The 21599-nt window shown below is 43.7% G+C and overlaps 1 protein-coding gene across 1 annotated transcript in view; it reads right to left on the bottom strand.

Moving 5' to 3' along the window:
• The window catches only part of NSUN7 (NOP2/Sun RNA methyltransferase family member 7), a 201825-nt gene that overhangs the window by 85750 nt on the left and 94476 nt on the right, over positions 1-21599 (bottom strand). The window contains exon 5 of the mRNA XM_030191328.1: positions 13994-14141. Within this exon, the coding sequence (XP_030047188.1) occupies positions 13994-14141 (148 nt within the window). The remainder of the gene's footprint in view (positions 1-13993; positions 14142-21599) is intronic.

The raw sequence follows: 21599 nt of genomic DNA, 5'->3' as shown, positions 1-21599 counted from the left end.
AGCCTTTTGTAAGTGGCAGCTGCTGTTTAAAAAGTTTTACCTCCTGCTCCGCCGGCAACACTGAAGTCCAGCAAGTACAGACGCTGCTTCAGACAGGCTGTGGTTTCGCTTCTGTTTCAGCTTTTCCTCTGGTCCCGTCCTCATTTCCTGTTTGCGGAAGGGTGGGACCAGAGGAACAGCCGAAACAGAAGCGAAACCACAGCCTGTCTGAAGCAGCGTCTGTACTTGCTGGACTTCAGTGTTGCCGGTGGAGCAGGAGGTAAAACTATTGGTCCGCCCTGTGACGTCATCCCCAGGGCGGACCAATAGGAGCTGTGTTACGAACCCAGGCAGCCAGACGGAGGTGCAAATTATTATATAGGATTTTACTTTTGCCTATGGCCATATCATCGTTTGTCTTGCACATTACTTTTGGTCTTATGATTTTGCTAGCAAAGAAATCAAGTTATGACTCATATATATACCTTACGGTCTAAGAGCAATAACATAAATACTTATGTTAAAAAACTGTGGTGCACCTTTTGAAGTTCAAATTACAATTCAATTTCAAAATTATATGCATGCATTTCAAAACTTGTGGAAACAGATTTGTTATCCTAAATAATGTATATACATACCTCCTAAGCAAAGGCGGGCATGAGATACCGGTTTCCATTCTACATTACTCACATATACCTATTATTATAACAGGTTTAGATGCATAAAATGAAGATACATACCTGTAGCAGGTATTCTCCAAGGGCAGTAGGCTCAATATTCTTATGTATGGGTCGTTGTCCGTGACAGCCCAGGAGCCCGGAACTTTGAAAAGAAAAAGAAGTCTCCAGAATGCGCCGTCGCAGGGACCGAATGCACTGCGCATGTGCAAATGGCTTCCCGCCCCCGACGCAAGCGTGCCCTAATTAGTTAGTAAAAAGCAAAGGAGAGAACTGTAACAACTCCAACGGGGAGGAGGGAGGGTTGTATGAATATTGAGCCTGCTGTCCTCGGAGAATACCTGCTACAGGTATGTATCTTCATTTTCTCCGAGAACAAGCAGGAAGACTCAAAAAAGATGTCAGGAAGTATTTTTTCACAGAGAGAGTGGTGGATGCTTGGAATGCCCTCCCGCGGGAGGTGGTGGAGATGAAAACAGTAACGGAATTCAAACATGCGTGGGATATACATAAAGAAATCCTGTGCAGAAGGAATGGATCCTCAGAAGCTTAGCCGAAATTGGGTGGTGGAGCCGGTGGGGGGAAGAGGGGTTGGTGGTTCGGAGGCAAAGATAGTGGTGGGCAGACTTATACGGTTGGTGCCAGATCCGGTGGTGGGAGGCGGGACTGGTGGTTGGGAGGCGGGGAATAGTGCTGGGCAGACTTATTAGGTCTGTGCCAGAGCCGGTGGTGGGAGGCGGGGCTGGTGGTTGGGAGGAGGGGATAGTGCTGGGCAGACTTATACGGTCTGTGCCCTGAAAAAGCCAGGTACAAATCAAGGTAAGGTATACACATGAGTTCATCTTGTTGGGCAGACTGGATGGCCCGTGCAGGTCTTTTTCTCCCGTCATCTACTATGTTACTATGTTCTTATGAATGGGGTATCCCTAGCCCCCAGGCTCACTCAAAATAATAAACATTGGTCAATTGGGCCTTGCAGTGGTGAGAACATAACAGATTAACCTGAAAAGAAACACAACTAAGTGAGAGTGCAGCCTGGAACAGAACAAAAATGGACCTTGGAGGGTGGAGTTGGATTCTAAACCCCGAACAGATTCTCCCGCACCGACTGCCCAAACCGACTATCTTGCTGGAGGCAGTAGTGAGATGTGAATGTGTAGACTGATGACCACGTTGCAGCCTTGCAAATCTCTTCAATGGAGGCTGACTTTAAGTGAGCCACTGACGCAGCCATGGCTCTTAACATTGTAAGCCGTGACATGGCCATCTAAAGTCAGCCCAGCTTGGGCATAAGTGAAGGAAATACAATCTGCTAGCCAACTGGAGATGATGCGTTTTCCGATGGCAACACCCATCCTATTGGGATTAAAAGAAACAAACAGCTGGGCGGACTGTTGATAGGGCTTTGTCTGCTCCACGTAAAAGGCCAATGCTCTCTTACAGTCCAAGGTGTGCAACTTGTCCTCACCAGGGCGGGTATGTGGATGGGGAAAAAAAGTTGGCAAGACAACTGGCTGGTTCAGATGGAACTCCGCCACCACCTTCGGCAAGAACTTAGGGTGAGTGCAGAGGACTACTCTGTTATGATGAAACTTGATATAAGGTGCATGAGCTACCAGGGCTTGGAGCTCACTGACTCTAAGAGCTGAAGTAACAGCCACCAAGAAAATAACTTTCCAGGTCAGATGGCAGGAATTCAGTGGCTCAAAAGGAGCTTCCATCAGCTGGGTGAGAACGACGTTGAGATCCCATGACACTGGTGGAGGTTTGACAGGGGGCTTTGACAAAAGCAAACCTCTCATTAAGCGAACCACTAAAGGCTGTCCAGAGATGGGCTGACCTTCTACACATTGATGATAAGCACTAATTGCACTAAGGTGAACCCTTACAGAGTTGGTCTTGAGACCAGACTCTGATAGGTGTAGAAGGTATTCAAGCAAGGTCCATGTAGGACAAGAAAAAGGATCTAGGGCCTTGCTGTCACACCAGATGGCAAACCTCCTCCATTTGAAATAGCAGCACTTTTTCGTGGAATCTTTCCTGGAAGCAAGCAAGACTCAGGAGACACCCTCCGACAGACCTAAAGAGGCAACCTCTAAGCTCTCAACATCCAGGCCGTGAGAGCCAGAGACTGGAGGCTGGGATGCAGAAGCGACCCCTCGTTCTGTGTAATGGGGGTTGGAAAACATTCCAATCTCCACGGTTCTTTGGAAGACAACTCCAGAAGAAGAGGGAACCAGATTTGACGGGGCCAAAAGGGTACAATCAGAATCATGGTTCCACGGTCTTGCTTGAGTTTCAGCAAAATCTTCCCTACTAGAGGTATGGGAGGATACGCATACAGAAGGCCTGTCCCCCAATGTAGGAGAAAAGCATCTGATGCTAGTCTGTCATGGGCCTGAAGTCTGGAACAGAATTGAGGGACTTTGTGATTGGTATGAGTGGCAAAAGGATCCACCGAGGGGGTGCCCCACGCTCGGAAGATCTTGTGGACAACTTCCATGTTCAGTGACCACTCGTGAGGTTGCATGATCCTGTTCAACCTTTCGGCCAGACTGTTTTTGACGCCTGCCAGATACATGGCCTGGAGAAGCATGCCGTGATGGTGCGCCCAAAGCCACAACTTGATGGCTTCCTGACACAGAAGGTGAGATCTGATGCCCCCCCTGCTTGTTGGTGTAATACATCGCAACCTGGTTGTCTGTTCGAATTGAAATGATCTGATTGGACAGCCGATCTCTGAAAGCCTTGAGAGCGTTCCAGATTGCTCATAATTCCAGGAGGTTGATCTGAAGATCTTTTTCTTGAAAGGACCAAGCTCCCTGAGTGTGAAGTACATCTACATGAGCTCCCCACCCCAGGAGGGATGCATCCATCGTCAGCACTTTTTGTGGATGAGGAATTTGGAATGGACGTCCCAAGGTCAAATTGGTGGAAAGGGTTCGACCGCATTGGCCTTTAGAAGGGCGGAGAGTTCCTCTGCAAGTACCTGCTCGTGCTGGGAGCTGAAGGACTGAGCTCCCAGTGGGCAATTTGGAGGCTTGAATACCAGATTGAGAGTGTATCCTAGCCGGACTATTTGAAGAACCCACTTATCGGAGGTTATAAGAGGCCACCTTGGGTGAAAAAATATCAACCTCCCCCCGACGGGCAAGCCGTCCGGCACAAACAATTTTTCTGAGGCTATGCTGTACTGGAGCCAGTCAAAAGCCCGTCCCTTGCTTTTGCTGGGGAGCCCTAGGGGCCTTACGCACACGGTGTTGACGGGAACACGCGTGCTGGGGCTGAGCATGAACCGGCTGCCGAGAAGCAGGAGTGTACCTACACCTGTTATAGGAATAGGGAGCACTCCTCTTCCCTCCAAAAAACCTCCTAGAAGAGGAGGCAGTAGCAGAAGACATCCGGCGGGAGAGAGAATCCATGGCGTCATGATGCTTTTTTATCTGATCGACCATGTCCTCTACTTTTTCTCAAAAAAGATTATCCACCCGGCAAGGAACATCCGCCATTCGCTGCTGGGTGTTCTCCAGGTCAGAGACACGCAGCCATGAGAGTCTGCGCATTACTATACTTGAGCAGCTAATTCGGGATGCTACATCAAAAGTGTCGTAAGACCCCCTGGCCAGGAATTTGCGACACGCTTTCTGCTACCTGACCACCTGGTGAAAAGGTTCAGCAAGCTCCGGAAGAAGGGCATCAACTAAACTGGACAGTTGACTCACCGAGTTCCGCAAGTGGATGCTCGTGTAGAGCTGGTACGCCTGGATCTTGGCAGCGAGCATAGCAGCCTGATACTTTCTCCTCCCAAAAGGATCCAAGGTCCTAGACTCTCTGCCTGGGGGCACCAAGGCATAGTCTCTAGTAATCTTGGCTCTTCTGAGAGCAGAGTCCACCACCACCATGGAATCATGAGGAAGTTGTGCCTTCACCATTACAGGCTCTCCATGGACTCTGTACTGGGACTCGGACTTCTTGGGAACCATTGGATTAGATAGAGGGCACGACCAATTTTGCATAAGCACTTCCCTCACTTCCCTCAGGGGGCCGTAGCAACCTCAGTAGGTGGAGAAGGATAGTCCAAGACCTCAAGCATCTCGGCCCTGGGCTCATCCACAACCTCCATAGGGAATGGAATATTCTTAGACATTTCCTTTACAAAAGATAAAAAAGAGAGACTCTCAGGAGGAGACATTCTACTCTCAATTGGCGGAGTAGGATCAGAAGGAACCCCACATGACTCTTCCTCCGAAAAGTATCTGGGGTCCTCCTCTTCCCACGAGCGCTCCTCATTGGTGTCGGACAAAAGCTCTCTAAGAGCAGCCCAAAACCGAGCCTGTCTTGATGTTGAGGATCGACAACCTCGTGGGGTTTGTCGAGAAGTTGACCCCTGCCTAGACTCTGGCGAAGCTTCCTCCACCGACGTCGAGGGGGAATCGATCCAGGTGGCAGCCGACGCCGGTACCGCAAGCGGCACCGAGGACGGGGACCTCCTCAAAGGCAATGGCCCAGATGGCGCCTCTGCAGTCGGTACGGAAGGTGTAAGCACCCCCGACACCGAGGCAAATTGGCGCAGCAACCCTTCCAGGAGCTCAGGAAGAAGGGCCCGGATGCACTCGTCAAGAGCTTCCATCGGAACAGGCTGGGGGGCAGGTAGAGGAGTCGGTTGCAGAATGTGAGGGGGCTCGAGAGCCGGTACCAGGCTGCCAGATGACCGATGCATCGGCACCTCTTGTATGGAGGGTGAGCGGTCCTCCCGGTGCAGACGCTTCTCGGGTCCCAAATCCCTCGGCTCCCCGGAGCTCCCGGTACCATGCATGGAAAGAGATCGATGACGGTGCGTTTTAGCCTTTGCTCGACGCCTGTCAGAGAGACTCCTCGGTAACGAAGACGTAGAATCCTCACGCCTCCTCGGGGCCGGGTCCAATGAAGGTCGGTCCCGGGGGGCCTGCATAGCAGTAGGCTTCGAGATGGGTGAAGACCCACTCGATACCTCGCTGCTCCCAGCTCGATGCAGTCTCTCTGCAGCCATTACCTGTGCTCTCAGTGTCGCTGCTTCCCTTGATGTCGATGCCCTTGGTACCGATGTCGAAGTCGACGTCGAAGGACCGGACCGCTCAGAAGAAACGTTTCTCACACTGAGCCGCTCAAGCCACTTGGGTCCGCTTCTTCATCAATTTGCACAGCTTACAGGCAGCTGGGAGATGGTCAGGCCCAAGACACTGAAGACACCACGCGTGGGGGTTGGTGCTCGAGATGGTCCGGTTGAACCGAGTACAATGCTTGAAGCCGCTGGGAGTCTTCGATGACATGGGCAGGAAAATAGTGGCACAAAAAGAGGGAAAAAGACCCAGCCGAGCGGCCTAAAGGTCAGCCGCGACGAAAAATAAAGGAAACTTCAAAGGATGAGGAAAAACTAAGAAAAAAAGAAGGAAAAACCGGATTTTATTTTTTTACTGAAAGTAATAACTAAGAAAGAAAATAAAGAAGAAAATAGCGAAAAATGCCAAAAGCCATCTCCTGAGCCGAAAAACTGCACAGCGGGAAAAAAGAAACTAATTAGGGCACGCTAGCATCATGGGCAGGAAGCCGTTCGCACATGCGCAGCGCATTCTGGAGAGTTCTTTTTCTTTTCAAAGTTTCGGACTCCTGGGCCGTCGCGGACGACGACCCATATGTAAGAATATTGAGCCTGCTTGTTCTCAGAGAAACACTTTTACACTTGTCTTCCTTAAGTATTACACATGAATGCTTTTACCTGTGATATCTACGCTTTGTTTTTCCTAAATCAAGTTTTTTTGTGTGCATATATTTTGTTAGGTCATATATATGTAGTCAAAATTAGGTAGTACAAAGGTTTAATTTACTTTTCTATCGCACATTTGAGTGTTTTTCATATCATAATGTATATGCTTCAACACTTGTTTCAACATTTATATCATCAATACTTACATAATTTCATACTGATTCACTGAATGTTATATATGCTAAGTGATACATTTCTCTTAAGTTTTATCAATGGTTAGTATATTATTGTTATTTGATATGATAAGAGATGAGGTTTCTTCTTTGTTATGGTTTACTTATAGTACATATATAACTAGTATAGTGCAGTTTATTTATATCTTATAAGGTACACCAAGTTTTATTTTGTGAGTCACTTTCATTTTGTTTGCATTGTCATAACACACATTAGGTTAAGTTACTACATTCCAATTATGTTTACTGTCATTCTAGTGCAAATAAACTATGGATTGTTTTTCCTGTGAATAGGTTTTGCCTATGCTTTGATAGTATTGTTAATAGCTTTGCTTGTAATACTCAAACTCTTGATATTTTATTGCGCCTGTACAGACAATTATGCATTTCCTTTTGTGTATTTATTGTAATATTATTTTATGTAGTATACTTTTTCTCTCTGCATTGTCAGAGACTAATAAGCATGAGTGTCTACAGTTACTGTGGCATGGACTTTTAAACCACTCAAATAAGCTTTTGTTACAGTGTTGTTTATTCGTGGTTACAAGTTTTAAGTATAATGCCTAGCATGTTAAGGACTGCATTTCCTATGGACTATTTGCACAGCCATATACCACATAAAGCCCACGCTGTGGATATTAAAGTTCACTAAAGTGGTGTATCAAACACTACCTTCAACACTGTGTATTCATCACTCAGTTGTTGCAATGCTTTGCTACAAAGTGACTTTTCTTCCATGAACTCACAAGTCATCTGAATTTTATAGACATTTGCTTATGCATTTTGAAGTCATTTAACCATATTTTCTTATGAACATCATTGCATGCAATTTAATGTGCTTTGCTTCATTGCATAATCCTATATTCAAGAATAATGCATTTCCATAGTTGTATGCTTATGGAGGAGGAGTGGCCTAGTGGTTAGGGTGGTGGACTTTGGTCCTGGGGAACTGAGGAACTGAGTTTGATTCCCGGCACAGGCAGCTCCTTGTGACTCTGGGCAAGTCACTTAACCCTCCATTGCCTGCCGCATTGAGCCTGCCATGAGTGGGAAAGAGCGGGGTACAAATGTAACAAAAAAAAAAATTTATTATTTTAAGCTATTGTTTGAAGCTTGATTACAATGTTGTCTGGTACTCATTTATTAAGCTTAGATGCATGAATGTAGTCTACTCAATTTCAACTAAGCATGCTAAATGCACAGTTTGTTTAGCTAGTGTTTCAAGATGCAAAGCTCCCCTTAGAGCTGAACCCTTGAAAGAGGGGAAATGTAGGAGCAAAACAAGCACTATGAAGCACTTTATAGCAAAGATATACAAAATTATAATGCATGACATTATCTAGCATTAGCAACCTGACCTTAAGATGCAGAGTCAGTTATTCCAACTTTTGTTGCTAAAGCCTGTTTTTTGCTGAAGCTGTGAACTTGCATACAGAAGAAGACTGCTGACAACAGATCCAATGTGCTAGAACAAGGTTGTCATCAGCATTGATGTCATGGCCAGACAGCCAAGGACTCCTGGAGTGTCCCATGCAGCTGGAGAGACACTGTGGCTGGCAAACTGCATATTGTTTATGAAAACCTGGCTTCTTGTCAAAGTGACGCCATCATTGTGAAGCCAGTGAGACAACGCTGGCACCTCTGAAGTCATAATAATGGTGATCACAGTTATGTATATGTCACCCCCAAGGCCAGAATGTACATCATTAGAACAGCTGCAACCCATGATGTCTATATAAAAAGGGGCTTTTATCTGAGGCAAGGGGCTGCTGTATTGGTATTCCATTCAAGGAGCAGACTGCAGTGAAGCTGAACATCTGAGGAACACGCTGCCACCTGCTAGAGGGCTGCACCAGGTTGTATGTGTGTCATGTACTTTTGTATAAGTGCTGTGGGCTCAAGGAGTCTAGTTAGGAATTTATGAGCATTTACTCTAAACTGTTTCTATGATAAGACTTCATGGGTATTTATTCTTGCCTTCTTTGCACATTATCTTTGCTGCTACTGTAAATAAACACACACTACTTTTATCATACTTAGTTGTGGAGTTAGTTCTTTGTAGGCTAAAAAACCAATACTACAAGAAACAAATAGGCTCAGACTATAGGGACACAAAAAAAATTATACAAACTTATAAACAACCTAATAAATACCAAACCTTTGATGACAACGAATGATAACCCCCCCCCCATTAGAAAACGACCCTGCCAGATTCTTTGAAGAGAAAATACTCAACCTAAAGAATAACTTAACATAAAACAACACAAACCTCGAACCCCTCAGAAGCTCCACCGGACATGACATGGACCACCTTCACACAACCCACCTATGAAATAGTAGTACAAGCGCAAAGAAAATTCTCCTCCGCCCACTGCATGCTAGACACATGCCCCAATCACATAACAAAACTCGCTCCTAACTGATTCATAGACCACCTCACCTCTCACCTGACCTACATGTTCCAAGAAGGCTGCTTCCCTCAGAAAAAGGGCAACATACTGCTGCTTACACCAATCCCAAAAGATCCCTCCAAAAACATCAAAGATACAGACCTCCATACCTCTGCCAACCAAAATTAGTGAAGGAATAGTTGCTACCCAGCTCACCAACTACATCAACAAATGACATGGCCTTCAAAACTTCCTCAGGGGAAACTACAAGTGCTTCCGCACGGACTCCAAAACGCAAGGCAGAATAGATGAGCCCAAATAAGAATCAATAGCAGAGGCCTGCATCTCCTCATCATGGGCATACAGCCCTTCCAAATATTCACTGAAGCGAGACCTAATAAGGGAAAAATGTATACAATAAATGGCCTCCATTGTCTTTAATTTTCCCAAACGTCCTATCCGCCTGCGCCCTCCGGCTTACAAGCCAAAACAGAGTTCGCCTTACCAGACTATTCCTAATAGTGCTGCTTCACTCTATTCAAGACGAACTGGACATTTTCCTGATGATCAATGACATTGGGGAAGTCACCTGGTTTGGATGGGACTCCCTTTGGAATTTTATAAAACAATTGTAATTGAGCTTTCCCTTTGCTAGCAGAAGTTATAAACAGAATGAGAGTCAGGACACTGATGCCTTCTTCCACGTTGGAGGCTTGGATTTCTGTTCTTTTAAAAGAAGGGAAAGATAAAACAAATTGTCAATCATGTCATCCTATTTCAGTGTTAAATATGGATGTCAAGCTTTTGGCTAAGGTTTTAGCTGTGCAGTTGGGCTCTGTGATGCCTACTTTGATACACCCTGATCAGGCTGGATTTGTCTCTAAGAGGCAAGCAGCTGATAACATTCATAAAATTAACAACTTAAATTACATTTCATCAAAGGCTGATTGGCAATCTTCCCTTTTGGGAATAGATGCTGAGAAAGCTTTTGATAGGGTCCACTGGGGCTTTTTGGACCGTGTTTTGGTAACCATGGGTATTGGTCTTCTGTTTAGGACTTGGATATAAGAGATTTATTCCAAACAAATTACTTGTGTTCGCATCAATGGTGGTAACTCGGCTATGTTTTCCATCACCAGAGCTACAAGGCAGGGCTGTCTATCTCCTTTGCTGTATGCCTTGTTGATGGAACCACTTGCGTCAGCCATACAAGCCAATCCTAACATCCGGGGAGTTTCAGTGGGTGACACTGAACATAAAATTAGTTTGTTTGCTGATGTTTTGTTGTCTTTAACAGCCCCATTACTATTTTGCCTAACTTGATCTCTGTACTGCAGGCCTATTCCCGGATTTAATGTGTACATGGGTAAAACTGAGGCCCGTAACCTGACTATAGATAGCCCCACTTTATTACAAATACAGCAATCTTTCCCATTTCGGTGGGTTGGGGAGGGTCTGCGATACCTTGGTGTATGGTTGAAATCTGATTATTCTCAATTGTATGCTACTAATTATCTAAAGTTGTTTTTGGCCATTAAAACTGATTTAGATCGTTGGAAACATCTGAACTTGTCTTGGTTTGATCGTATTTCCACTATAAAGATGAATGTGCTACCCAGATTGCTGTATTTGTTTCAAGTGCTACCAGTTAAGGTTCCACATCAGGTTCTCTCTTCGTTTCAGGGGGTACTAAAGTTTATTTGTTTTGGGGGGTGGGGGGGGTGTAAGAAGGCTTTCCCATTGGGTTCTTTTTCAAGATGCTGCCAGTGGAGGATTGGAGGTTCCAGACGTGTGGAATTATTAGAGCAGCTCAAGGGCATTCAGCGATTAAATAACGGCAGAAAAAGACCTGCACGGTCCATCCAGTCTGCCCAACAAGATAAACTCATATGTGCTACTTTTTGTGTATACCTTACCTTGATTTGTATCTGTCATTTTCAGGGCACAGACCCTATAAGTCTGCCCAGCACTATCCCTGCCTCCCAACCACCTGCTCTGGCACAGATAGTATAAGTCTACCCAGCACTATCCCCGCCTCCCAACCACCAGCTCCGCCTCCCACCACCGGCTCTGCCACCCAATCTTGGCTAAGCTTCTGAGGATCCATTCCCTCGGAACAGGATTCCTTTATGTTTATCCCACGCATGTTTGAATTCCGTTACCGTTTTCCTCTCCACCATCTCCCGTGGGAGAGCATTCCAAGCAGCCACCACTCTCTCCGTGAAAAAAATATTTCCTGACATTTTTCTCGAGTCTGCCCCCTTCAATCTCATATCATGCTGGTTCAAAAATAACCCTTCTAAATTGTGGGTACAAATTGAAAAAGATCAGGTGGGACCGTTGCTTTTGAAATATCTGTTATGGCTTCCCCTTAGACATAGATTTTTACAGGCAGGTGTTTCCCCTATAATTCTGCACAGTTTTCAAATCTGGGATTCCCTGAGTCCTGTGGTGGATTTTAAGTTCTCTTACTACATTCCCATTTGCCATAACCCTGAATTCCCACCAGGTTTGGTTCCCTCGATTAACTATAGATTGTGGGAGCAACAAGGATTAACCAGCTGGGGTCAACTTGATTTTGATTTACCCCAATCTCATTATTATGCTTATGTTCAGTTGGCTCATTTGTCATCCTCTAAGCGTATTAAGCCCAGGTTGATGAGTGACTATATCTTCTTGGAGGACATCTGTGAGAAGATCTGCAAAGATTTTGGTGAGTACACTGTATGGTTATTTGAGGGATCTTCGGGGCCCTGACAAGAGGCATGGACTTCTGGGTGTTACATACACGCCAGAGGACTGAGACACCATTGAAAAGTCTCTAGTGGAAATAGTTATCACTTCCAATATCCGTGAGAATAAAGTCAAGATTGTTTACCGCTGATACCTTACCCCAGATCGTCTCCATCATTGGTTTCCTAAGACATCTTCATTATGTTGTAGAGTGTGTGGAGTTTAGGGCACTATCTGCCTTATTTTCGAAAGTGATGGGCGCCTAGATTTCAACCCAAATCAGGAGATGGGCGCCTTTCTCCCGTGGGCGCCCAAATCGGTATAACCGAAAGCTGATTTTGGGCTTCTTCAACTGCAATCTGTCGTGGAAACTGACAAAGTTGATGGGGGCGTGTCGGAGGCGGGACTGGGGCGTGGTTATCAGCCGAGGAGAGATGGGCGCCCTCGGCCGATAATTGAAAAAAGAAAGGCATTTTTACTGTGAATTTAGGTCATTTTTGGACCCTTTTTTTTCACGAACAAGTACCCTAAATGACCACATGAGCACCGGAGGGAATCGGGGATGATCACCCCTGACTTCCCCAGTGGTCACTAATCCCCTCCCACCATAAAATAACAAACTAAAAACTTTTTTTTCCAGCCTGTATGCCACCCTCAAATGCCATACCCAGCAGTATGCAGGTCCCTGGAGCAGTTGTTAGTGGGTGCAGTGCAAGTCAGGCAGGTGGACCCAGGCCCATCCCCCCCTACCTGTTACACTTGTGCTGGTAAATGGGAGCCCTCCAAACCGCTCCCAAAACCCACTGTACCCACATGTAGGTGCCCCCCTTCAGCTATAAGGGCTATGGTAATGGTGTAGAGTTGTGGGCAGTGGAGTTTGGGGGGATTTGAGGAGCTCAGCACCCAAGGGGTGGGAGCTATGGACTTGGGAGGTATTTCATTTTTTTTTTTTACTTTTTACAAGTGCCCCCTAGGGTGCCCGGTTGGTGTCCTGACATGTGAGGGGGACCAGTGCACTATGAATCCTGGCCCCTCCCTCGACCCAATGCCTTGGATTGGTTCATTTTTGAGCTGGGCGCCTTCGGTTTCTATTACCACTGGAAAACGAAACCGCCCAGCTCAAATCCACACAAATCCGATGCACTTGCCCGGCACAAACCATATTATCGAAAAAAAGATGGACGCCCATTTTTTCCAAAAATACGGTATGTCCCGCCCCTTCACGTACCCGTTCTTGGACACAGACGCCCATGGAGATGGGCGTTTGCGTTCGATTATGCCCCTCCACGGGTCACATTTGGTGGTCCTGCCCGAAAGCCGTTACATTTTGGAAATTCATCCGCTTCCAGATTTTGTAGATAACTGGCTTGAGAGTTCCCTGGTATTCTGGGATTTTCCTGTTCAATAGAGTGATCTCAGAACTTCGGAAATATCAGACCTTGTTGGTGCGCCAATTGCTACATGTGGCTAAGTTTACCTTAGCAGCTGCTTGGAAGACACCAGGAGTCCCACCTTTAGTTAAGTGGAGATCTCGACTTTACACTGTATATAAACTGGAGAAGCTAACTGCTATTAGGCAAAATTCTTTCAAGACTTGGGAAAAGATTTGGGGATCTGTATGTAATTTGAGCTTTGAGGGTGAGTGAGACCTGGCTTGGCTTTTTCTGTGTGATCACCTTTTTAGGGCTCCAGGGTCTGAGTTTTTCTCTCTTTTTGTTTTCTCCTTTTTTTACTTCTTCTCCCCCTTTGGTTAGATTTTTTTCTTTCCCCTTTTTCTTTAGTATTGCTTTATAATATATATATTAGACGTTTCATTAGCCTTGAGAACAAGTTGTGTTTCTACTTGAGCAGACTGTACATTGCGCCTGTATTTTTTTCATTGATCACTGTAATAAAGACCTCGTTAAAAAAATAAATAAATAAAAAGAAACCAGCCCATTACATACCAAGAGATACATGTAGCACATATTCCACATCTTCAGTCCAGCAGACCAATGCTAAACTGGGAAAGGAAGATGGAACTGGACAAGAATGGAACATACTGGGAGCTTTATTTCTAAAAACTAATGTTAAGTCTGTTGAACTGATAGGTAGAGCTGTGCCCTACACAGTGCAGGCTGGTGAAGAAATTGATATATCATCATCTAGTGCATCACTGAAGAATTTCATACTAGAATGTATATAAACAACAAAACTTGTCCAAGTTGTAAAATATTTGTTTAAAGATGTTTACTTTACCTAGTTTTAACAGTGTTGATCCAAGCATAGAGGGGTAAAGTAAAGGCTCTCTGCTCCTGTTTACGCACATTTTCGGGTAGAATATGGTCAATTGTAAGAGCATCATATTTAATTCGACATCTTGCAAGCGAAGCAGCCAATTTGTTTTATAGCTGCAAATATAAAAAACAACTTTCAGCATTAAAACACAATAGGATAAAGTACCCTTGTTTATGTTTGTTTTTATGTTATTATGCTCGCTTTATGTTCTCTCCCTTTTACTGAGATTATAATATACTAGAAAAACATAATAAAATATTATATACACCAATTATTTTTCTTAACTTGATTACTGGACAAAATCTCACTATTTTGCTTACTTTAGCATCTTGATATACCATTATAAAAGCCTGGGGACAACTAAAGCGGTTTATGGTACAACAAAGAGTTAGAAAAGACAAAGAGGGGAGAGGAAAGAGGCATGTGTGTATCTTTAATACAAGGCTCAAAGTTCTTGTCATAGGTCCAGCTATCTATTATTCAAATAAAAGCATTCACATGCAAATTTTAATTTCATATCTTGCAACTAATATTCCATCAATTGTTTAACTACTACTACTTAACATTTCTAGAGCGCTACTAGGGTTACGCAGCGCTGTACAATTTAACAAAGAGAGACAGTCCCTGCTCAAAGAGCTTACAATCTAATAGACAAGTGAACGGCCGGTCCGATAGGGGCAGTCAAATTGGGGCAGTCTGGATTCACTGAACGGTAAGGGTTAGGTGCCGAACGCAGCATTGAAGAGGTGGGCTTTAAGCAAAGACTTGAAGACGGGCAGGGAGGGGGCTTGGCGTAAGGGCTCCGCAATAGTAACTAAAAAAATTACTTATCTGCAAAATCTCCAGAATGAAACAGTGACTGTTTAATTATTAGGTCTGCCATCTCCATTTGGGCAGCAGCGGAGCCATGGGCTTTCTACTATCCTGAAAGGAATTGCATATCCCCTGCAAATGCTTAATTACCCCAACCTGGTATCTGCTCATGATGGTTTCACACAGAGCAGCAACAGGCTCCTTAATTAGAAATAAACCCAGTATTCAGTAGACATAAAAATATAAACTGGGCACTGACAAGCTCCATAATCAGAAGGACTCACTGGGATATAAGAAGATAGTTTATTACAATCTCACCAATAGCAGTACAGGCAAATCAGGCAGTCACATGGTGGAACAGCATTACATGACACGTCCTCTCTCTCTGGCCTTCTGGAGTCTTCTGAAGTCTTCTTTCTCTCTGATCTAATATCCTTCATACTGCTCCTTTTATACTATTTTTGGCCTCATTGATTCCAATGGACCCTAGCTTTGTCACCAGGGCTTTTGACCCTTATCAACCTTATCAGTTGATCAAAATGACTTCATCATATTCTCAAGCCCTAAGTATAAACAAGATAAGTTCAAAGCGCATCTTGTGAGATGACTTCACAGGTCTTTTTGCTCTTCTGAGCTCCGCTTCCCTCTACTTGCATCTGACCCTCTACTATCTTTCAGTTTAATCGAAACATCTTGCTTATGACTTCTCACAGGTGCCAGTCTCAGGACTGTGGACAAGAGCAAATGCCCCCCTCCCTTGCCAGCTCTCAATTACCTCATTTCAGCACTTGCCACAGTGAAATATATTTTGTATCAGAGATGATTTTTTATTTTAAGAGGCCTAGCTCTTTAGCCTGAGCCAATGGCCTATATTTTACTGAGAGCAAGGGCTAGCATATTTCTACATGACCCATGCCAACATGATCACATTTTAAGCCTTAAAGTTCTGCCTCAAGGAAAACTTGTCAACCAATCACCAAAGTCCATTATTCAATAATCCTCAGGAAAAAATGCTTTCATGCCATAGCTTCTGTTTCAAATATAAAGTTCCAGCATATGCAGGTTAATATGTCTTCTAGTGTATCGAATGTGGCTCTAAACAACCATACCCTAACACTTTATGTAAGTCTTATAATTTTTATAACTTCTTATGCTTTTTTTTTTTTCAAAGAAAATTTTTTTGGGACTTTCAGAAAGTGAATAGCAACACTGCAATACACAGTTGCTTTATAATCGCTTCCAATCAAGTATTAAAATCCAGCAGTAGTCAAACATCATTCAGACAGGAAATTTCATAAAGAGCCACTCATACTATTTAGTGATTCAACATGCTTGAATAGTTCCAATCTTCAAAGATGGCACTGACATTTAAACAGCATTTTAAATACAAGTCATGTGACCACAGGCTCATCCCAACTGGATCGATTCAGTTGACATCAGATCAGTGACCACCATTCAAGTTCTGCATTAAGCCTGATTGGTTGAACTGAATCCAGCTCATATATCCAGCATTGTTCTTTATTCGATGTTCCCACCCTCCCACCCGACTTGTATACTATCTATAATTCTCTGGTGGATATTTTTCTAAGAATGATTATAGTCTATCCAATATTGTACCAAGGAGCCGATACCACCTGATTCATAATTAGAGATTTATGCTCCGTTAAGCAAATCCTAACAGGTCTAGCAGATCACCCCACATATACCAGAGAACAGGGGAAAGTTATGATGCATAAAATATTTTTTAGACATACAGGAAGTATTCAAACACACTACAATCTGTTGTTGAGACCATGGGTGAAGCCATTCAGTACCTTCAATCTTCAAGGAGCACCACTGACAGTTTTTACATTTAAAGTACCCCAATGTTCTTTCCCCTTGTTCACAATAATCAATTCTCTTGTAAGCAAGAGTTCTCCAATAGGCTTACTCTGTTGAAAGGCACATATAGGTTGATCACTAAAACAGTCATGCACCTGTAAAATGTGCCACACTTCACGGACCAATGATGCAATTTTACAACTTAACGAGGAAAAGGGTAGAACCAGCACTAACCTTTCCTTATTCTAGGGAAGATATCCACTGGAGAATTACAATCATTCAGAGCACCCAACTTATATACTAAGACTACTGTAAGATATTAACATGATTTTATGTTTTGGCAGACAAAACGGACAACTCCTCTGATGAAACACTGGCCATATTGGCAGTGGGTCTGCTATTATGAAGGTAAGTTAATATATAATTTATGAATGGAATTAAATAGTTTTAAAATATATCTGGAGGATCGATGAGGATTGGAAGCGGGTATAAAGCAGTTGTATACTGCAGTGTTGCTATTCACTGTTTCTGAAGGTCCAAAAAATTCTCTGAAAATTTTTGAAAAAAAGCATAAAAAGTTATAAAAACTATAATATACAAAATATTGTTAGGGTATGGTTTACAGCCAAGTTCAATACACTAGAAGACATATTAACCTGCAGATGTATTTGTTGCACTTGGTTCCCCGTGATAAATTATCACCCATATAGAACTGGAGACAGAAGCCATCTCAGCAGTTTCTCTCTGGGGGCCTGTCAAATAATGGACTTTGGTTGATGATCAATTGACAACAGTTTTCCCTGAGCAGAGCTTTAAGACTCGAAACATGATCATGTCAACACGGGACACTTACTTTTTCATTCTGGATATTTTGCAGATTAAAAAAAAAAAAAAAAAAAAAAAAAGACTATTGAGGAGTTAAATATTTGATAGAATATGGATTGCAAGGTATGAAATTTGAATCTGCATATGAACACTTATTAGATAGGTGGTCCTATGATTAGAACTTTAATGAGCCTTGTATTAAAGATGAATTGTCTAGTCCAGTGGTTTCCAAAACTAGCCCTGGAGGCACCCAAGGCAGTCAGGTTATCACAATGAATATTCATGAGAGATTTGCATGAAGGAGGCAGTGCATGCAAATCTCTCTCATGAATATTCATTGTGGATATCTTAAAAATCTGACTAGCTAGGGTGCCTCTAGAACCAGGTTTGGGAACCACTGGACTAGTCTACAGCTTATTTCCCTGTGACGATCCTCTAAATTATTTTCTTAAGTTCTCTGCTATATTAGTCACTTTAGTGGGTTTTGTCGATTTATTTTGGATTTTTAGAGACTATCCCCAGTGTTGTTGGGTTTATAGTGTTGACTTCTAATACATTTCCATGACATTTTTAGTTTAACTAACCATCAGGTCATGCAATAACTAGCTAATCATCAACCTCTCCTAGAAGCAATACATAAAAATAGGGTTCAATAGCATCATAATATATTTAAACTGAATGGCATTCCTTTACTATTGATGTTATATTGATGTACATGTGTTGTAACAAACTTGTATAAATATTTGGAAAATAATACATTATAGAATAATTTTGATGTGATCTCTGTGACACCTTTTCAAAAATGTATAAGAAATACCCAATTGCATTATGGAAACAAAAATCATGTTGTCCAGTGTTTTCTTGTTCTAAATCATGAGCTTTCCCCCAACTATCAGCTTTCCCCCAGGTTCTAGCTTTTAAAAGCTACTAAGTGTCCTTTACAACATTAAGCTGGAGGCTATCTTTCCAGAATAGGCTCTTCCTTTCCCAAAATGTTGCTCAATTCCCCTTTTTGGGGTTAAGAGAAGGAGAAGATTGTGTTGTGACAATTAGAAGAATTTATTGATAAAGTTGGCTTGCTTGATCCATATCAAATTGGTTTTAGGTGGGCATACGGGGTCGAGTCCCTTTTGTTGTCCCCTGTAGATGAGTTGCGGAAGGGTTTTGATCAAAATGTGTTTGTTTGGTATCATTAGATGTTTCTGGGGTTTTTGATTCAGTGAATATTCGGTTAGGTTGAGTCCGTTGGGGATGAATGGACGGGTTTTTGAGTGGTTCATATCTTATTTGATGGCTCAGTCATTGAGTGTAAGTGGGGGTCACGCTTCTCGAGATTTTGTTGGAAAGGGGGGTACCTCAGGGGCCAGCCCTTTTGGCCCTGTTATTTAATGTGTACATGTCTTCTCTGGGTGCAGTTTTGCAGAGTTTGGGAACTGGATATCGTCTTTATGCAGATGATGTGCAGTTCTTTCCTGCTACCTCCTGAGGAGCTGGTTTAGAAGTTCAGTTGCAGCTGTACATGGATAAGTAAAATGTATGGATGAATAAGCATGGCTTGATGCTGAATATAGCAAAATCTGAGATAATGATTCTAGGGAGAACATGGAGAAATTTGGGCCTGAATTTCTAAAATGTACATGATGTTAAATTGCCAGTCCAAAAAGTGGTGAAATTATTATGTGTTTATCTAAATTCAGGACTTACCACGAAGAACCAGGTGATGAGTGTCAAACATGTTTTGCACAGCTTCAGTTGTTATACAGGTTGAGACCTATGTTACCACTATATGATTTTCATGGGATAATTTAGAGTATGGTTGTATCTCACTACATTACTGCAGTGCCCTTTATCTTGGTATGCTAAAGTCCAGGATGTGGGCACTGCAGTTAGTACAAAATGCTACTGCTAGGTTAGTTGCTGGTGTTTCAAGTGTGATGCATATCACACCAGTTTTGAAACAGTTCCACTGGCTCTTGGTTCAATATAGGAGATACAGTTCAAGGTTCTCTGTTTTGTTCAACAAGCTCTTTATGCTCCACCTCCCCCACTCATCAAAATGGTCACTGTCTTGATCTCATCTTCTCCTCCAACTGTTCACCCTCTAGTTTCCTTGCCTCTGATCTTCCCCTTTCTGATCACCATCTTATAACTTTTACACTTAAATCTCCTCCCTCCCAGTCCCGTCCTATCTTATCTAATTTATCTAGGAACCTTCACGATATTGACCCTTCATCTCTATTCTCCCATGTTTCAAACCTCCTCTCTACTGTAGCACCATCCATGTCTGTCAACGAGGCTGTTTCTTCTTACAACAATACTCTATCTTCTGCCTTAGACACTCTTGCACCTTTGATGACCCGCCCTATAAGGCGTACAAAATCCCAACCTTGGCTGACTTCTAATATCCGCTACCTACGTTCCTGTACCCACTCCGCCGAACGCCTCTGGCGGAAATCTCGGGCCCTTGCTGATTTCTTACACTTTAAGTTCATGCTGATCTCCTTCCAATCTGCTCTTTTACACGCCAAACAGGATTATTATATCCAACTGACCAACTCTCTTGGCTCTAACCCTCGACTTCTCTTCACCACATTGAACTCTCTCCTCAAGGTGCCCCCTCCCTTATCTTCCCCTTCATTATCTCCTCAGACCCTTGCTGAATTCTTTCACGACAAGGTTCAAAAGATAAACCTTGAATTCTCTACCTCGCCACCTCTCCCCTCCACTAGTCCGTTCCCCTCTCTCTCCTTCCCCTCATTCCTTTTCCTCCTTTCTTGAAGTTACTATAGAGGAAACTACACTTCTCCTTTCTTCCTCAAAATGTACCACCTGTTCCTCTGATCCCATTCCCACCCACATTCTTAATGCCATCTCACCTGCTCTTATTCCTTTTATCTGTCACATTCTCAACCTCTCACTTTCCACTGCAACTGTCCCTACTGCCTTTAAACATGCTGTGGTCACACCTCTCCTTAAGAAGCCTTCACTCGACCCTACTTGTCCCTCTAATTATCGACCCATCTCCCTCCTTCCTTTTCTCTCCAAATTACTTGAGCGTGCTGTTCACCACCGCTGCCTTGATTTTCTCTCCTCACATGCTATTCTTGACCCACTACAATCTGGTTTTCGCCCTCTCTCCACTCTACCGAAACTGCGCTTACTAAAGTCTCCAATGACCTATTACTGGCTAAATCCAGAGGTCTCTATTCCATCCTCATTCTTCTTGATCTTTCCGCTGCTTTTGACACTGTCGATCACAGCATACTTCTCGATACCCTGTCCTCACTTGGATTCCAGGGCTCTGTCCTTTCCTGGTTCTCTTCCTACATCTCCCTCCGCACCTTTAGTGTTCACTCTGGTGGATCCTCTTCTACTTCTATTCCTCTGCCTGTCAGCATACCTCAGGTTCTGTTCTTGGTCCCCTCCTCTTTTCTATCTACACTTCTTCCCTTGGTTCATCCCATGGCTTTTCCTACCATCTCTATGCTGATGACTCCCAAATCTACCTTTCTACCCCTGATATCTCACCTTGCATCCAAACCAAAGTTTCAGCGTGCTTGTCTGACATTGCTGTCTGGATGTCTCAACGCCCCCTGAAATTAAACATGACCAAAACCAAACTTCTCATTTTTCCCCCCAAACCCACCTCCCCACTCCCCCCATTTTCTATTTCTGTTGATGGCTCTTTCATTCTCCCTGTCTCCTCAGCTCGAAATCTTGGGGTCATCTTTGACTCTTCTCTCTCCTTCTCTGCTCATATCCAGCAGATCGCCAAGACCTGTCGTTTCTTTCTTTACAACATCCGTAAAATCCGCCCCTTTCTTTCTGAGCACTCTACCAAAACCCTCATCCACACCCTTGTCACCTCTCATTTAGACTACTGCAATCTGCTTCTTGCTGGCCTCCCACTTAGTCACCTCTCCCCTCTCCAATCGGTTCAAACCTCTGCTGCCCGTCTCGTCTTCCGCCAGGGTCGCTTTACTCATACTACCTCTCTCCTCAAGTTGCTTCACTGGCTCCCTATCCGTTTTCGCATCCTGTTCAAACTTCTTCTACTAACCTATAAATGTACTCACTCTGCTGCTCCCCAGTATCTCTCCACACTCGT

This window comes from Microcaecilia unicolor, chromosome 2 (assembly GCF_901765095.1).
Source record: "Microcaecilia unicolor chromosome 2, aMicUni1.1, whole genome shotgun sequence".
Taxonomy (NCBI): domain Eukaryota; kingdom Metazoa; phylum Chordata; class Amphibia; order Gymnophiona; family Siphonopidae; genus Microcaecilia; species Microcaecilia unicolor.
Note: the sequence above shows the minus strand (reverse complement) of the source record. Positions and strands in the feature narration are given on the sequence as shown.